The sequence below is a fragment of the Peromyscus maniculatus genome, chromosome 4 (genome assembly GCF_049852395.1).
Source record: "Peromyscus maniculatus bairdii isolate BWxNUB_F1_BW_parent chromosome 4, HU_Pman_BW_mat_3.1, whole genome shotgun sequence".
Classification (NCBI taxonomy): domain Eukaryota; kingdom Metazoa; phylum Chordata; class Mammalia; order Rodentia; family Cricetidae; genus Peromyscus; species Peromyscus maniculatus.
The window spans coordinates 136,524,259-136,542,641 of record NC_134855.1 but is presented as its reverse complement, the minus strand read 5'-3'; the positions used below and the strand labels follow the sequence as shown (position 1 = coordinate 136,542,641).

General features: G+C 51.4%; 1 protein-coding gene across 1 annotated transcript in view; it reads left to right on the top strand.

Annotated features, from left to right (window-relative positions):
- Mtcl2 (microtubule crosslinking factor 2) overlaps positions 1-16,385 on the top strand; it is a 71,678-nt gene extending 55,293 nt beyond the window's left edge. The window contains exons 12-15 of the mRNA XM_076571063.1: positions 2,082-2,153; positions 2,731-2,801; positions 3,861-5,211; positions 8,007-16,385. Coding sequence (XP_076427178.1) covers positions 2,082-2,153; positions 2,731-2,801; positions 3,861-5,211; positions 8,007-8,153 — 1,641 coding nt within the window. The 3' untranslated portion in view covers positions 8,154-16,385. The remainder of the gene's footprint in view (positions 1-2,081; positions 2,154-2,730; positions 2,802-3,860; positions 5,212-8,006) is intronic.
- The last annotated feature ends 1,998 nt before the right edge of the window (positions 16,386-18,383 follow it).

Genomic DNA, 18,383 nt, shown 5'->3' with positions numbered 1-18,383 from the left:
CTTGAAAGGGACCAGGTTTCCTCTAGGGTCACACTCACTAGCTACAGAACATCGCATTTCTGAGGCTCACGTTTCATTGGCGTCTGTATGTGGCAAGTTCAGGCTGGTACACCCGCAAATTAAAGCACGTTCCCTGGGACTTGTGGCGCGCTGATCAGAGCACCCTTTGCACCATCTGGCCACTTCCTGTGTATAGAATGATTCCTTGTTGTTCCATTAACATTATTTTTTAATGATTTAGAAATCATTAAGCCAAATCCATGCCATGCTTAATGGGGTATCAGCAAATCCACAGCTGGGACCTGCTGGCTCATAGGTGCTGAGTCCTGTGCTTGGTGTCTCAGCAGGGACCTTGTGTGGAATTTGCTAGCTTCCTAGATCTGTTCTCTGGCTTCCCTCAGTTCAAACCAGGACACCCAAAGCTGCATCCTCTTTCTCTTATTTTCTCCCCCCTTCCTCCCTTCACCCTTTCCTTCCTTTTTTGTTTTGTTTGTTTTGAGACTGAGTCTCTGTGTATCTCACTTAGTAGTTGTCCCAGACCAGCCTGGGATGCTCAGTTCTTCCTCAGCCCCTCCAGAGCTAGGATCACAGGTGTCAGCCCCACATCCACGTAAGTTGTGTTCTCAGTGAAACCAGCCAGGTCAAACAGCCTGCAGAGCAGCAGGAGGGGTGTCTGAGTCAGTGTTCTGTTGCTGTGAGGAGACACCATAACCATTGCAACTCTTGTAAAGGAAAACATTTAATTGGGGCTGGCTTACAGGTTCAGTCCGTTATCATCATGGTGGGAAGCATGGTGGCTCACAGGCAGACATGGTACTGGAGAAGCAGCTGAGAGTTCTAGATCCTGATCCAAAGGCAGCAAGAAGAGAGAATGACAGTGGGCCTGGCTTGAGCATCTGAAACCTCAGAACCCATCCCCAGTGACACACTTCCTCCAACAAGGCCACACCTCCTAATAGTGCCACTCCTTATGAGCCTGTGGGGGCCATTTTCATTCGGACCACAAAGGGGCTCCTGATCAGGAGGCCCAAGCCTAGTCAAGTCAGCCCTGATCTCTGGGGTTTGTCTACACAAGGAGGGTGGCTGTTCGTTCGTTCACTTTCTCATCTCTCAGGGCAGCCATGGGAATAAAAGAGCTACAAGAATGTAACCTTCCCCTAGGTCCCCCTGCCTGGGCCTTGGCTTAACCATCTTCATCTGTGATTTCTGTTCATTCGTGTTGAGGTGACCTCGGTTGCTCCCCTCACCCCCATTTTACTTATCTTACATTGGGTTCCTAAGAAGCAAAGTTTGAGACATGGGTTCAAGTGCAAACAGGTGACCAGCCCATCCTGGCTTTGCTTTGGACTTCCGCTTTTCTCTTGGAACAGTCCTAGGCAGAACCTTCTTGCTTTTTCAGAACTGAAAGGTTTGGGGGAAGTAAGCCTTCCTAACACTGGGAAAACCCTGGGGAAACTCAGGTGAGTCACCCTATGTGGGAGTCAGCTGCTGTGGAGGAAAATAAGCAAAGTGATGGTGCAGCTCCTGTAATCCCTGCTGCTAATTCATCTGCCCACATCTAGGCCAGTTTTTTCCTTTTGTTGTCTTTATCCTCTCACCTGCCACATGGGAATAATCACAGTCACACCTACTCCTGTGGTTGCGAGTGTTAATGAGGATTAAATGAACTGATATGTACATGCAATGGACTCCCCGGAAGTGATGGTGCCCCAGGGGTCACCTCAGGACTCAGCAGGAAGTAGTGCTGGATTGTTGTGGATGGCCCCCGTTGATGGCAGCATGGTCCCTTGTGTGAAATAGCTATTGCTTTTCTGCCTAGCTGTTCTATGACTCTACTATAGATTAATGTAGCGATAACAACTGTTGTAACAACTCCATTAACCATGTCAGGAAGATGCCTGCCAGTAGCTACTTGTAGTAACTGTTTTCCAAATCCACCTCTGGGGGCTCAGCTCTGCTACCCACTGAGAAGCTAATACTGGACCCATGACGTGGGTCCCGTGGGCTATAGAGTTGAGCCTGGGGAATGGCCCTGCTCAGAGTAGCCCTGCTCACCAGCGCACACTTTTTGCCTTTCTCAGCTGCAGAAGGCTGCTGAACCCTGGGTCCTGAAGCACTCAGACCTGGAAAAGCAGGACAACAACTGGAAAGAGGTGAGGGCATCCCTGCTACCCGTGTTCTGTTGGCTCCTGACTATACTAGAAAATTTCTTGCTTGTGGGAAATGTGGCCGAAGGCTGCTAACTCTGTCCCAAAAGCTATACCTTTCTCCTCACACTCCTGCCCATGGACTGGGGCCTGGGAAGGGTACTCTGCTGGGGCTGACTGCCTGTGCCTGGGGGAAGCCCAGGTCACTTCAGTTATGCCTCAACAGAAAGCAGGCTGTGTGATCTTAGGTGACTCACTCTCCCTCTCTGAGCTCCAGTTGTCTCATCACCCTGGCCTAGTCCTGAGTGGGGTCAGTTGGGTCACACTGGAGGAGTCTGTGTATAGATCCAGGGGCATTGTCCATAGAACACAGAGCCAAGTAACAGAGGTTACGTACAGGCCCTTCATATCGCCATTCCCTCCTCATGACGGCATAGTACTCGGGAAATGGGGCTACAGAAGGTAAATGCCTGTTCTGGGGAGCTGAGACACAGAGGATTTGTGGGGGTCACAGGGCTAGTGACGCAGTTCTCTTTACACACTGGTCACCAGAACTGACGCTTCTTGTCTCTCCCTTTGACAGACACGAAGTGAGAAGATCCACGACAAGGAGGGTGTTTCTGAAGCTGAACTTGGGGGAACCGGCTTAAAGAGGTGCTGGCCCCTCACCCCCCGCCCCCCGCTCTGCTTCCCCCATAGACCCTTGGCTTTGGCTCTCTGCACTCTCCTGCCCCATGTGTCCGCTTCTGTCCCCATGAGGGTTGGGAGAGCCACCAGATGGTTTTTATCTCTGGAATCCTGGTCACTCGGGCCCTGGAAAGCTTGGGGCTATGAAGATTGCAGCGTGCAGTTTAATGTTGATGCCGGGTATGGAAAACTGGGGCCTCAGCTGCCCCTGCTGGCAAAGAAGCCGTTTGACTCCTTTGGGGAGTATCTTTTCCTCCCTGGAGTTTGAGTCATGGTAGATATCCATTTCTGAGGTTGTTGTTGGGCAGTGTCCATTGGGCCCCGCCCAATGCTGTGGCCAAGGGGATGCCCAAGGATAGTGTCTCCACCATTAAGACCCTCCATGAAGGAAGTGACGGGCAATACAGAACATTCTAGAGTGAGGGGGTTACTGGGGTCAGAGAGCCAGGCTTCAATTCTAGCTCTGCCATTTCTAGCACTGAGGCCTTAGGTAGCTCCCTCTCTGTAGTGGGATAATTGGAGATGTCCCCAGAGTTGCCTAGTGACCAGTCATGTAAGCAAGCTCTGCCTGGATGTAAGACACAGAACGAAGGCAGTGGGCCAAAGGAATTCCAAATGATTGATGGCAGATCTGGGGTACTGCCAGGTTAGTCAGCGGGCAGCTGGAGCTCAAGACTGCTGAGGAACCTGGGAGCTAGCAGAGGCTGAATCAGTCAATCCAAGCTACCCCAGTTAAGGTGTGAGAAGGCCACGTACTAACTCCAGATCCCACCCATTGTGTGCTAAGGGGGATTGAAGCGGCTGCTTCTGGCTTCCTCCCCCGTCTAGAGGTTAAGTGTGGTCCTAGTGTTTGTGCCACCTGAATACATAAGGTAGCTGTATAGGGTGTTTGAGGGGGTGCCAGCAAGGCGCTCTATAAGAACAGGGAACCAGGCTTGGTCTCACATGCATATCCAGGTAAGTAGACTAGCCTGCTTGATGTGTGATTTTTCTACCAGTCCCATTTTCTTCTTCTTCTCTTCCCAGGACCAAATCGGTTTCCTCCATGTCTGAGTTTGAAAGTTTGCTTTACTGCTCCCCCTACCTTGCTGGTGGAGACGCCCGGAACAAGAAGCTGCCCAACAGCCCCCCTTTTGCCTTTGTGAGTACTGAGCCAGTGGAGGCCGAGAAAGATGCCAAGGAAAAGCCTGGGCTTTCCACCCGGGACTGCGGCCGCATGGGTTCCCTGGCTTGCCAGGAGCCTGCAGGGAGGCAGATGCAGCGCAGCTACACTGCTCCAGACAAGACGGGCATACGAGTCTACTATAGTCCCCCGGTGGCCCGGCGCCTGGGTGTCCCTGTGGTCCATGACAAGGAGGGCAAGATCCTCATTGAACCGGGCTTCCTCTTCACCACAGCCAAGCCCAAGGAGTCAGCCGAGGCGGATGGGCTGGCTGAGAGCTCCTATAGCCGGTGGCTTTGCAACTTCTCCCGGCAGCGACTGGATGGAGGATCCGGGGGCAACGCCTCGGCTTCCGGACCTGCTTTCCCCGCAGCCTTGCGTGACTTTGAGATGTCGGGCAACATGAGCGACGACATGAAGGAGATCACCAACTGTGTGCGGCAGGCCATGCGCTCCGGCTCCCTGGAGAGGAAGGTGAAGAGCACATCCAGCCAGACGGTGGGCGTGGCCAGCGTGGGCACGCAGACCATTCGGACGGTCAGCGTGGGCCTGCAGACTGACCCACCCCGCAGCAGCCTCCATAGCAAGAGCTGGTCCCCCCGCAGCTCCTCGCTCATGTCAGTGCGCAGCAAGCAGATCTCCTCCTCCCTGGACAAGGTCCATTCGCGCATCGAGCGGCCATGCTGCTCGCCCAAGTACGGCTCCCCCAAGCTCCAGAGGCGATCAGTGTCCAAGCTGGACAGCACCAAGGACCGCAGCTTGTGGAACCTGCACCAAGGCAAGCAGAACGGCTCGGCCTGGGCCCGCTCCACCACCACACGGGATAGCCCCGTGCTGAGGAACATCAACGATGGGCTGTCCAGCCTCTTCAGCGTGGTGGAGCACTCGGGGAGCACGGAATCTGTCTGGAAACTGGGCATGTCTGAGGCCCGAACCAAGCCCGAGCCTCCCAAGTACGGCATTGTGCAGGAGTTCTTCCGGAACGTGTGTGGCCGGGCCCCGAGCCCCACCACCGCAGCGGGAGAGGAGAGTTCCAAGAGACCAGAGCCTCTTTCCCCAGCCAGCTACCATCAGCCTGAGGGTGTAGCCAGGATTCTGAATAAGAAGGCAGCCAAGGCAGGCGGTAGTGAAGAGGTCAGACCCACCATGCTCTCCCAGGTGGGGAAGGATGGTGTCCTTCGGGATGGAGATGGCGCCTTGATCCTCTCCAGTGAGGTATGGATGGTCTTTACCCTTCCGTCAGGGTGGGGGATTAGCCTAGGAAGTTCAAACTCTTCTGTTTTGCTTTGTGCTGTGTTACGCGCTTTTATTCTTTAAAGTCAGTCTCTTGTAGCCCCAGCTGGCCTTGAACTTTCTATGTGGCTGAGGATGACCTTGAATTCCTGACCCCCTTGTCTCTACCTCCAGTGTGCTGGGATTATAGGTCTGTGCATGACACCTGGTTTATATGGTGCTGGAGATGGTATCCAGGGCTTTGTGCACGCTAGGCAAGCCTCTACCGACTGAGGTGTGTGCCAAGGCCCTCTTCTGGCTCTTAAACTCAGGGAAGATATCAGCTGTGTGTCTTAAAGCGTTCTTACACTGATCTGGGATGGACATGAACATCCCTGACTTGAAATAACACAGGCCTAGTGTCAAGAGATTAGTGGACATGGCCTAACCACTCGCTTTGCCACGGCGCTGCAGAGATCTACAGCATCCCTCCAGAGGAGGGGTGTGCCTACCGAGTGGCTTGTGAGCTTCTAAGAGTCAGTTGTTAGCATTCTGCGTGCCTTGGTAGTTTAGGATTGCTGTAATAACAGGATAAATACCAGGGGGGAAAAAAGCTTTGAAAAGCTGCAAATCAGGGTTTTACCCACCCTCACTCTTTTTTTTTTTAAAAATTTTTATTTATTTATATTTTTTATATATGAGTGCTCTGCTTGTATACCTGCACACCAGAAGAGGGCATCAGATCTTATTATAGATGGTCATGAGCCACCACGTGGTTGCTGGGAATTGAACCCAGGTCCTCTGGAAGAGCAGCCAGAGCTCTTTACCCCTGAGCCATCTCTCCAACCCCCACCCTCACTCTTAGAAGACTGGTTATAACACATTCACCAACTGCCACTTCCCACCCCAACAAGACTTCATGTCTAAGTCATCTAGGAAAGTCTTGCTGCACACCCCGCTCCCGATACCAGTTTTGTTGTGTTAGGGATTATTTGAAATTTAGTAAAGGAATGTGTCTAAATTGGAGAAGGGGAAGAAGTGGTCTCTGCAGGATGGTGGTCTTGTGGAGCCCTAACGTGGGCCTGGCAGACTGCAGCATCGTCCTCTTCTCCTACTTGAACTCTGTCTTCCCGTTTCTCCTCTCTTACCCTCTTCCTGGCTTCTTCTTTCTTTTTAAAAATATTTCAGTTTTATTGTATGTGCATTGGTGTTTTGCCTGCATGTATGTGTGTGTGAAGGTGTCTTAACTCACTGGAGCTGGAGTTACAGAGAGTTGTGAGCCACTGTGTGGGCGCTGGAAATTGATCCCTGGTCCTCTGGAAGAGCAGCCAGTGCTCTTACCCACTGAGCCATCTCTCCAGCCCCCTGGTTTTTTTCTCTTTTAGATTTATTTATTTTTATATTCATGTGTATGTATGTGAGTTCACTTGAGTCTTTTTGCATCACATGTGTGAAAGTGCCTGTAGAGGCCAGATGATGTCGGGCCCCCTTCGACTGGAGTTACAGCACCTGGGAGCAGCCTGATGTGGGTGCTGTGCATGAACAGCCGGTACTCTTGTGTTTGATTTGCCCCTCACAATACTGTGAAACACAGTGAACTTTCATCATAGAGAGAAAGGGATGATGGCTTGTAGATGTGTCCCTTGCCTAATAAGTGCAGAGCCAGGACTGACCGGAAAAAGCAGGTTTGACAGCAGTGCTTTTGACTGTTTCTGTGTTCTGGTAACATTTACAAGAATGAACGAGCCGGGCATTGGTGGCGCGTGCCTTTAATCCCAGCACGTGGATCTTTGAGTTTGAGGCCAGCCTGGGCTACAGCCAGGACTACACAGAGAAATGCTCAAAACAAAACAGAAGACTGGATCTACCTAAATATACATTAAAAGTGGACTGGGAAATGCCCAGTCCTCCCAGGGGAGGAGGAAAGCATTGACCAGATGTGGTCGCACATACCCATAATCCCAGTCCTTGGGATTATGAGTAGCTGAGACAAAAACACCACAAGTTGAGGCCAGACCGCCCGGGCTGCATAGTGAATTCAAGGCCAGCTGGAGCTACATAGTGTGGCTCTGTCACACAGAAGCAAAGACAGAAGTTAATTGGGGCCGAGGATGTGGCTCAGTGGTAGAGCACCTGCCTGGCTTGCTCAAGGCCCTGGGTTCTATCTCTAGTGCTGGGGGGCGGGGAGTGAATTGGAAGGTATTTATTTCCATTCAGCCGAATACTATAGAGCCATTAAAACAGAGACCCAGGGGCTGGAGAGATGGCGCAGTAGTTAAGAACACTGGCTGCTCTTCCAGGGGTCCTGGGTTTGATTCCCAGCACCACATGATGGCTCACAGCTGTGTATAACTCTATAGTTCCGGGGTATCTGACACTTTCTTCTGGACTCCGTGGGCACTGGACACACATGCAAGCAAAATGCCCAAACACATAAAAATAACAACAAAAACAAACCAACAGAAACGTAGACATTCACAGCGGCAGAGAAGTGTTTGTAATTTGTAAGTGAAAAAAAAAAAAATGCTTTGGGGATGAGGCCATGCTGGTCAGTGTATGAATGTGTAAAATGTTGAGAATTTTAACCATGGATAATGTCTGCCTTCTTCTTTGTGCCTTCCAGACTTTATTAGAATGAGGATCCATTTCTGCCCTGATAGGAGTAATGTGATAAACATTTGTGTAGAACAGGGTTGTAGCCCCTAGGAAGCAGTGTGAGACATGGTTGAGTCTCAGCTCCTGGGTGGCTGCAGCCAGTGCCTGGGGCTGCTCCTCACCGCCTCCCTGTCTCTTCCCAGGATGCTGTTTGTGACTGTAGTGCCCAGTCGCTCACCTCCTGCTTCGTCCGGCCATCCCGCAACACCATCCGACATTCTCCTTCCAAGTGCAGACTGCACCCTTCAGAGTCGGGCTGGGGCGGGGAGGAGAGGGCAGCCCCACAGTGAGTCCCAGGGCATCTAAGCTCCCGCCTCAAGCAGCCCAAACCCTGGAGATGAGACAAGGGGTCACGTCCTCAGCCTCACTCTGCCCAGGAGGAACAGCAGCTGTACCACTGCCAGAGAAGAGCTTTGCAAGGTAAAGCAGGGTGTCCCGCTGACTGCTGGGAGGTGACCTCTGATTTCCAGGGGAAGGCAGTGAGCAGGAGAAAGACCAAACCTGGGTCATCAGGACTCCTGAAGAGCTCCACAAGTCATCTCTGGATCCTAAAGGGGGCCTGGTACCACCCACACCGCTTCTTAGAAGGATCTAGAAAAGGAGGGATTTCTGGCCAGGAATGGGGCTCACAGAGATGGGCCCTACCTGACCACATGTGGAGAAGCCGCCGAGAAGACTGGGTTTTGCTTAGGGCCCAGCTTGCCGCTCCTGAGGAGTGGGTGGGCTGAGCGGCATCACCATCACTTCTTGCTTCCTCCTCCCAGCTCTGCTGATCCGGTTGCTAGGCCTTCTTGGAGCAGGGAAGGGGGATATGATAGAGCAGAAGCCAGGGCTAAGTACGCTTGGAATCCTGGAGCCCTGGATCCCCCTCCTGTACCCACATGTAACAAGAACTGGGAGGCAGGGAGGAGTGTGTAAGGTTCAGAATTGGAGGCCAGAAGAACTGGCTCCCTTGTCAAGGTGACTTGAAAACCCGACTTTCATAGGAGACTCCATGAGAACAGAAATGGGTAGGGTCCATCTCAACACCTGACGCAGAGGTAAAAGCCTACATGGCATGCCTTGATCCCTAGGGCCTCTTTCTTGGTAGCAGGAATGGGTGCCACAATCCTGCAGCAAGTCGGGGGCAGCAATGCTCCCTGGGAGAGACTCGATTGGTCAGGTCAGGCCAGAGAAAAGCGCCAAAAGGCCAGTGTCCCAGGACACAGCCCAAGACAAGGGCCTACAAACATTTCTTGCCTAGGTTGTTTATTTGAGTTTTTCATACTATAAATATTTAAGGTGATTTACTTTATTTTAATAATTTAACTTACCAGCCCCCCACCCCCAAAAGCCCTTAAGGTAATTTATTAGAGGTTTTCTTGCCGCTGGGACATTGTGGGGCTTGTGACACCGTGGAGTCCCCCACGTAGCTGAGGCTGCTCAGCACCAGGCTCAGATGGCCTGGTTTCGTCAGAAGGGCCCTTGGCAGACCTGGGGCTCTGCACCTTGTGACCCCAGTGCCACTGGCCATTTAGTCTCAGATCACTACATTTTACTCATCACCTGGTACTTGGCCTGGCCTCTACAGGCCAGACTGTAAATACTTCAGACAAAGCGTAGGCCAGAATGATGTCACCACGCCCCAGACATCCTCCGTGATCCTTCTCACCCCTCCCGTCCCTCCAACACCTTTTCTCCCGAGTCAAACAAAGATGACCGGAGCTGCGAGCACAGCGACCCTCCACGTTCGCCACGTGGGACCTCACAGGAAAACAGGATGGACTTGTAGAATGTTGTCTACCGCAGCTTTGCACATGGATCTGAGAGTGTCTACCAGCCCTTCTCTTAGCCTTATAGCCACTCGCGGCTCTTCTTCTAGCCCCAGCTCCACTGCCTGCCCCTTCCTGCACCCCTAGGAGTTGCCTGAGCCACACCAGTGTAACTCAGACCACAGTATCGGGAGCTCACATGCCTCCCCTTGGTGCCAATGAACCAATTTCAGTTGTGCTCGGGATGTGCTGCCCTCCGGTTCCTGGCTGGGGATCTGGACTCATCTAAGGATGGATTGGTGTCGTGCCGAGTTCCCCATCAGAAAGGCAGAGAGCCAGCTGCACAGCGCGTTTCCTCCAGACGAGGGAGATGCCTCCGCGCTCCCACCTACCAGTTTCCAGGCTACCTTTTTTGGGGACACCTGGAACAGTTACCCAAAGCCCCACGACCCCATTCCCTATGGGCAGTATACCAGGGTCAGTCCATCCCACCAGCTGTTGCCTCGTGTCCTAGTGACTTGCATGGGCAGAGTCAGCAGGCCAGTGGACCTTGGGCCGGGTCCCTCCAGGATGCTACTGCTCTCCTCCAAGAGGTCAGAGGCCCCTCTAAGGTTATCTCCAGCTGAGGGGACCACGCCAGGCCACAAGCCACCAGAGGCCTTCTGCCACCTCCCAGAGCTGCTGAGAGCCAGGGAGGCTTGAAGAAAAGTCCCCATAGACCTGAACCCCAGGGCTTAGGGGCCACTCAGCCTTACCATCGTCTCCCATCTGGGTCGTTTTGCGTTTCCGCTGTCTCAGCACCTGGCCCCCCCATGGCCCCCAGCAGGTGTTGCAAGCTCCAAGTCTTGGTTTTCAGTCCCTGTTTCTAACTCTTGCTTTGCCACTGTGCAAGGCTCTTGTCACTGTCCCCATAGAAGCCCCCGGACATAGGGCTTGATGGGGTTGAACATGTTACATGTAAATATTGGTTTGATTTGATCTTTAGCATTTTACTTGGTAACTGGTTCTGTTTTCTTTTTTGGGGGGTGGAAGGGTTGGTATGAAAATCTCTCTACTCTTTCGAAATGTAATTTCTAAGTTTGTTTGTTTCTTCAAATGCCTTTTATGTCTTGGTAACATTCCCAAAGCAGAAAACTGCCTGGCCTACATGGGGCGCTCCCCTGGAGGCCTGGGGTCATGGGAAGGAGCACTGCCCTTCCTCCCAATCCATCCTCTTTCTGTCCACCTCCGCCTTTCTCCTCCTTTTCCTTCAGCTCTCTACCTCCTTTTTCCCCATCTCTCTTTCTCTCTTAGCCAATGTCCCAAGGAACCTTGGGGTCCCCGTCCTCTAATAGATTGCCTGGCTTGAGCCCATAGGGTTGACACAGATTGGCTGGGGGCATGAGGGTAAGTTACATAATTGAAACTAAGCTAGGTCTCACCTTTTCCCAGGGCTAAACCAAATTAGACCACCTTGGAGACAATGGTGAAGGGTTTTGAAATGAAATTCAGAGCCCTTGGGACCCCCTGACTGAACAAGGCATCAGAATCCATTTCCTTTGCTCTGTAGCCTTCCTTCCAGTCCTTATCCAACCAAGGCCTATTCTCAAATCGGGCTCTATCTCTTGGCCTCTCCAGGGATAGTCATCTACCAGCTGGCCTCCAGGTGACAAAAATAAGTACTCCAAAGACTTGGCCTTCTGGATACCATTATGCCACTCTATGAACCTTTCGTGGATATATCCATCACTCAGCTCACTCAGCTTTGTCTTTTGCCCCAAGACCACCGGGCTCTTCCTCTTCCCCACCCACCCAGAACGGATCTAGTTCCAGACTTAACTGTCCACCAGCTCCCTCTTGTCGTCACAGCCACCCCTCACACCATCCTCCCTGGAGTACTTCACTGTTTGAAAGTCACATCCTCAAACCCCTCTCCTCAGGTCTCTCAAGGGCAACTCTTAAGAGGCGGTTTTGACAAGACAGGGCTTAATGCTCCTTCTGCCAGTGAGAAAACAGATAAAGTTCTCATACCGGAGCCTGAAGCCAGGAAGTCATCACTTTTACAGCTGGACTCTTTCTGTACAAACTCACTGGGACGCTGGCTAGATTCAGGGCATCCCAAATTTGCCACTGCCAAACCCAGAGGCAAGACTTGCAACTCTCTAGATCTTTGTGTTCCAGAGGGTATCCAGGGACCTGCTACATCTGAACCTCTGAGAGCATGTTCAAAGTGCAGATTCCTAGGCCTGACCATAACCATCTGGACAGAGGACCTTCGGGTTTAGCTCTGGGGGAGATCCTTAAGGACCAGTGACCACAGCGTTTACATCCACAGGTCCGGCCATTCGTGGCTCTTGCATTGTGAGCCAGTGCTCGTGGTGTGGGCTCTTGACAAGAGCCCTGAGCGTTAAGCTGGGATATTGAGGGTGTGTGTGTGTGTGTGTGTGTGTGTGTGTGTGTGTGTTGGGGGGGTCCTCAACCAAACTCTGCTTTGAGGAAATTACCCCAAGGATTTCCAAAGGACACCCAAACCAGTCTTCCACCTTAGGCAGATGTTTCATAAAATAACAAAGCCAGAAAGCTGAGGCTGAAGGCACAGCCCTTTAATCCCAGCTACTCAGGAGGCTGAAACAGGATTGGGTCAAGTTCAGATCCTGTTTGGGCTACAGTTCATGGTCAGTCTGGGCAGTTTTCTGAGGCCTTGTCTCAAAATAAGGATTTTAGAAAGTGCTATGTAGCTCAGTGGTAGACACTTACTCCACATGTGTAAGGCCCTGTGTTCTTTCCCTGGTATTGGAAGACAAAGAAAACTAGAAAATCAAAGGGTGAGGAGGACTGGAGACATATATCTCAGTAGTAGAGCACTTGCCCAGCATATGAAAAAGGGAAAAACAATCTTTCCCCAGTCTACCCGCTATCATCCCCGTAATTACAAATTTAAATTGTACACCCCCCCCCACCCCCCCGCTTTTTGTTTGTCTGTTTTTGTTTTTAGACACGACTGTGCTATGTATCCCTGGCAAATCTGGAAATTGCTATGTAGACCTTAAACATGGTAATTCTGCCTCTGCCTCCCCAAGTTTAATTAATTAATAATTAATAGCCATATACCATCATACACAACCTGAAACTTCATTCTTGAGTTTCCTGGCAGCCACGGTAAGAGAAGAAGCATATCAGGTTTTTATCGTTTCTGGCAGTCAGTCATGTGAGCCATCAGTCATGTGAGCGATGAGCATATAATGCTCTGAGAGACAAGCTAATGTGGAGCATGAGTTCTTTCCTCGAAGACTGGGGAGCTGGTTGGTGTTTTACCAATAAAGCATGTTTCCCAGGTGACTATTTATAAAATAATAAACTGCCACCAGCTTGAATGACCTTGGCCAAATCACATAGCTAGTCCTTTTGTGCTTCAGTTTCCCCAGCTATAAAGTGGTGGCTATGGTAATGACCAAATGCACCATGCCTGCTCGTCCCCCAAGAAAAGCTGAAGCTCTGTACCAATCTGAATTATATCTGGCCGCACTCGTTATAGCCATCGAGCCCCTCAGTGCCCTGGCTCCAGTGGTGGCACGTACCTCCTTCTCTCATTGGCCTTAAAATAAATAGAAGGGGACCACAGGAGAATCTCAACTAATCCGCTCACATTTTAAAACGCTGTTGTAGTCCTTTTAAGTGTGTGTGTGTGTGTGTGTGTGTGTGTGTGTGTGTGTGTGTGTGTGTGTGTGCTGGGAATGAGACTGAGCATGTGAGACAAGCACTTTACCACTCTGCTACATCTTCAACACCTAAGAGGCTTTTAGAAAATTAATTTATTTTGAGAAAGTGTCTCCTCTGTCATCAGTTGGCCTCCAACTCACTGTGTAACCAAGGATGAACTTGAACTCCTGATCTTCCTCTCTCTCTCTCTCTCTCTCTCTCTCTCTCTCTCTCTCTCTCTCTCTCCCCCCCCCCCCCATTGGCATTTGCCATAACTCCTGACCTTAAGTGTCTTTTGTGAACATTCACAATATTGTGTCACCAGTACTATTCCCAGAACTTTTTCTTGGCCCCGGACTGAAACTGCACCCCCTCATAATAATTAATAACTGACCCCTAAACAATAATCCCTGCCCCTGCCCCAGGGCTGGATGACCTCTGCTCTGCTTCCTTCCTCTTTGCACTGGCCTGTTTTAGGTACGTGTGTAGACAGAACCCAGCGTTTATCCATCATGTTTCCCCCCTGCGTGCTTTACACGTCGAGAAGGGAGTGGCTTGTCCAAGGCCTCGCAGCAAGGCAGAGGCACAGCCACCAGCGCATCCAGGGCTCCTGACTCCTGGAAGATTCCACACATAGTGCATGAAGCATGCTGGGGGGGCGGGGCTCGGCTGACTCCCCGTCTTCCCACCTCACACCCACCCCTCCATCATCATCCAGAGCTTCCCCACATAGCTTCCACTTCTTAGCTGGTTTCTGCCACCCGGTGAAGCAATCCTAGCCTAGAACCAGGTTTTCTTCTCTGGGACCCTGGGATTTCTGTAGCACCAGCCCTCAGCCCTCCTATATCCTCTGGTACACTCTTCCCTCTTTTGTATGGAATTTTGTCTGACCTGGAAATCCCCTCCCTGTCCCTACAAACTCACATCCTCACCCCCATCAGGGGATTGCCCTGTCCAGTTTTTCTTCCAATTCCAAGGTTTTCTCTCAGATCTGGAATTATCCAGTCTTGTGTTTATTTTGTATTTTTTCCTCACTAGAGGCATCCCCTTTGTTCCGTGCATCATGCAATGCCACCTCTTCCCGCCTCCTCATCAGACTCACCCCAGCCCAGAACACCCCCAGTCCCATCCCACTCTCTGGCTGCTGCCTTCCCTGCTCCTCCCAGTAGCAGCCAGGTCACCTTCCTCTGGGAGGATGCATAGTGGACATGGACCCAATGTTCACTTTTGGGTCTTCTCTTCCCTCTCCCCGCTCTTGGTGGCCTTGGTATAAAGCAGAAGTTTGACTTCTCTTTCTTTGGTTTTGTGTCCCTCTGTCCATCCTGTCCCATCTGTCCATCCCTAGCCTTCACCTCCCAGCTCGTCTTGGCAGAACCTCACCCTTTTGAACCAACAGCATTTGCAGTTTGCAGAATCCACGGACCCAGGAAAGGGGACTGAGGGCATGATCCTGGGCCCCCGTCCCCGCTCAGGGCTCCTCTACTGTCTGACCACTTTCCTTCCTCACCCTCCTGGGAACCTTCTCTTCCTTTTGTCTACCCCATTGATTCTGTGCCCACCCCCCTTTCCTACCCTTCACCAGCTCCCTGGACCTTAGGGAAGATTCTTCGGTTTCCTCTGAAAATCCTGGAAGACTGAGGCAGTCAGAGTCTGGATTACTTGTCACACCACATCCAAAGCCACCGTTGCCACTTATGTCAAGAGAGACCTCAGCTGGCAGTCTGGAAACCTATCCCAAGTTTTATGGTCCTCCCAGGAGCACCAGGATGACCCTATGGGCTTCAAACATCCTTTGCGTTTTGGGGTCCTGCGGCCTCCACTGGATCCTCTGGGCCCTGGCACCCCGGCTCTTCTCTTGGCTCTGCCATTGATCTCTGTGCCTTATTTTACTTCTCTGCACAGGGGGGCTCACGCACCACAACATCATTCCTAGCATCTGTCTAGATCTTTCGGGCCTCTGCAGCTGGGCCTTGCCAACATGGCTTGCCTTAGGAGTACCAGGTTGCCAAGGCAACTGGGGGCATCACTGGAGACTAGTGTCTCTCAAACTCTCTCCCAGCAGTAGAGCCCTCACCAGCAAGGTTGACAGAAGTGCAGATTGTTGGCCCCATCCAAGACCCCCTGGAGCCAGTCCAGCCAGCTGGGGTTTGAAAGGGCCTCCAGGTCATTCCAATGTAGACAAGTTTGCCAACAACATTGTCCCATACAGCTGTCCACTCAGCTCGGGCAGTAATTGGGCCTGGCCTGGGCCAAGAACAATGGAAAACAACCTGAACTCTAGATTCAGGGCCTCAGCCCATCCACCACCCACCCCCACCCTAACCAAACATCACTGTAGCATCTCCTATTTTTGGAAGCTGGGATGGAGAGACAGCCCTGCAGCTTTCCTATTACCTCCTTGGTTCCATTTCCGCCCAGCTCACCATCCCCCACTAATTTGGATTTTGAGGAAATCTGCGTAGGAGGTCACAGAGACAGGAGGCAAAAAGGACCCTTTTTTGTTTTTCCCCTGGAATCCTTACCATTGCCAGAGGGCCTCTGTCCAAAGGGAAAAAACCTGCTGCAAGAAGAGAATCCCCAGCCCCTCCCCATCAACACTCCCACACCACATCCTTCTCCTCCCAATCCCAGGGAGACCAGCAGACAGTGCCAAAACCCAGCTCCAGACCCCAGCACCTGGGAAAGAGCTAGAAACTGCCTCTCCTCCTCATCCTGCCTCCCCTCCCCCATCTGGCCAATACTGTGAAGCCCCTTCCTGCTCATCCCAGTTTCCTGGGGAGGGTCCTGCAGTCGTGGGCCCTGGGGGACCCCTCAGGAGGGAAGGGACCAAGGGCATCCTTGGGCCAACTATCCACCTCCCCCTTCCACTATTCTCTCCTCCTTCTCCTCCTCTTTCTCCTTCCATTACCCCCATCCCCCTTTCTGTCTTTAAAGGCTCCTTCCTGGGATGGATTGGGTGACAGAGAACAGCAGTCTAGTCCACCAGCTCTCCTCGCCCTGTGTCTTATTTCAGACATGAGAACTGTACAGTGTAAACTTACAAAGTGTTTTTAATGGTTGTAGATTGGAAATAAAGTATGTCATATAAACATTTGCCTGCTTTCTGCTCTCTGCTTTTCCCTGGAGAGGCTGGTGGGGCCCCAGCAGGTTTGAAAACTGACTCCATCCCACCTGGGATTGCTTAAGAGGGGAAAACCGAAGCCATCTGGCTGGTTTGGAATCACCTAGATGGGGCCACCATGTGTGTATGTGTGTGTGTGTGGGGGGGGGGGGGTTGGTGGCTCATGGCTGGTAACTCAGCGTCTCCCAGGAAGTGTGTCACCACTACTGAGAAACAAATGCAGAATGCTCAAGAAGGAGAAAAATAGAATCAAGCTTTTCCCTAACACAGTAATTTATTATGGGCGAAAGATACTTTTAGTCATTACAGTGAAATTAATCATCCCAAATGTATCATATCCTACCAATGTTGTGGGCTGCGAATGTGGGAACTGGGCAGTTCTAGTTCATGGATTCTGGAGGCTTGCAATCTGATATCAAGTAAGCTATGAGTATTTCCAGCTTAGAGCGTCTGGGGAAGGAACCCAGGGTCCGTATCATGCATGTCAGGGGAGCTCTACCAGAGAGCTATAGGCCTAGGCAGCCTGCGCTCCTTGGATTTCTGACTAGAGCTCGAAGATCCCTTTACAAAGTGGCTAATTCGCCGGGCAGTGATGGCGCATGCCTTTAATCCCAGCACCCGGGAGGCAGAGCCAGGCGGATCTCTGTGAGTTCGAGGCCAGCCTGGGCTACGGAGTGAGTTCCAGGAAAGGCGCAAAGCTACACAGAGAAACCCTGTCTCGAAAAACAAAACAAAACAAAGTGGCTAATTCACAAACCTGGGGAGTCAGTACCGACTATCAAGAAAGAGATTCAGTTCCTCAACATGTGCAGAAGCTTGCATATCCTTGCCCTGTGGCCACTAGCTTATGGGCTAAGCCCTGAAAGCTACATTTCTGTGATATTTTATTGGTTACATAAACTAACTCTTTTCAGTGCAGGAGGGGACTATGCAGACACTCTTCACTGTAGGAAGAGACGACACACCAGGCAAAGGGACACTGGGGCCATCTTGGAAGCTGCCTGCTGTATGTGAGGGGTACGGTGAAGAAGCTGCCGACATGACCGCTCCTTGATATGGTTAAGGTTTTTATTTTAGATACAAGACAGAACAGCCAGAGGCATCTGGAGGAGTCCAGAGCAGAGAGAGAAAGAAGCAGACTGGACGTGGCCAGCAGACTGGACACGGTCAGCAGACTGGACACGGACAGCAGACTGGACATGGCCAGCAGACTGGACACGGACAGCAGACTGGACACGGCCAGCAGACTGGACGTGGCCAGCAGACTGGACGTGGCCAGGGCCAGGGAAGTGGGAGAGAACAGTGGAGAGAGTAGCAGGGTAGCCAGAGATGGAGCACAGAGCAGAGCGAGAGAGAGTAAAGGAATAAGAACTCAAGTGCAAATAGAGACAAGCTAGAGTCATTGCGGGAACAGTAGAGAACAGTGAGTTATAAATGAGAATGAGTAGCTGGGAGGTGGGAAGCCCGTGAACTGGAGGAAGTTTAGGGTGGAGGAAGAAGTGAGAAGAGCTAACTAGTATGGATTTTTGAAATGTGTAACAGTGCCGGGCGGTGGTGGCTCACACCTTTAATCCCAGCACTCGGCAGGCAGAAACAGGCAGATCTCTGAGAGTTCGAGGCCCGCCTGGGCTACAGAGTGAGTTCCAGGAAAGGCGCAAAACTACACAGAGAAATCCTGTCTCGTAAAACCAAAAAAAGAAAAAAGAAAAGAAAAGAAAAGAAATGCCTAACAGGTACTCTTGATAGCGAGGGAGCCTGGAGGGCAGCATGGGCTTTGCTATGCTGATAGGCACTTCAGGCAGATGGGAACCAGTTTTACAAGTTTCCAAAGAATGCTGGTTTGTATTTAACTGCTAGAAATCTTCCTATAGTCCAGTTTTAGCTCATTTCTGGATGTTTGGACAGCCCAAGACTTAACACCTACTTTTATAGATCTTCTCTTTTATGGGAGACTAATAACCACCAAGCCT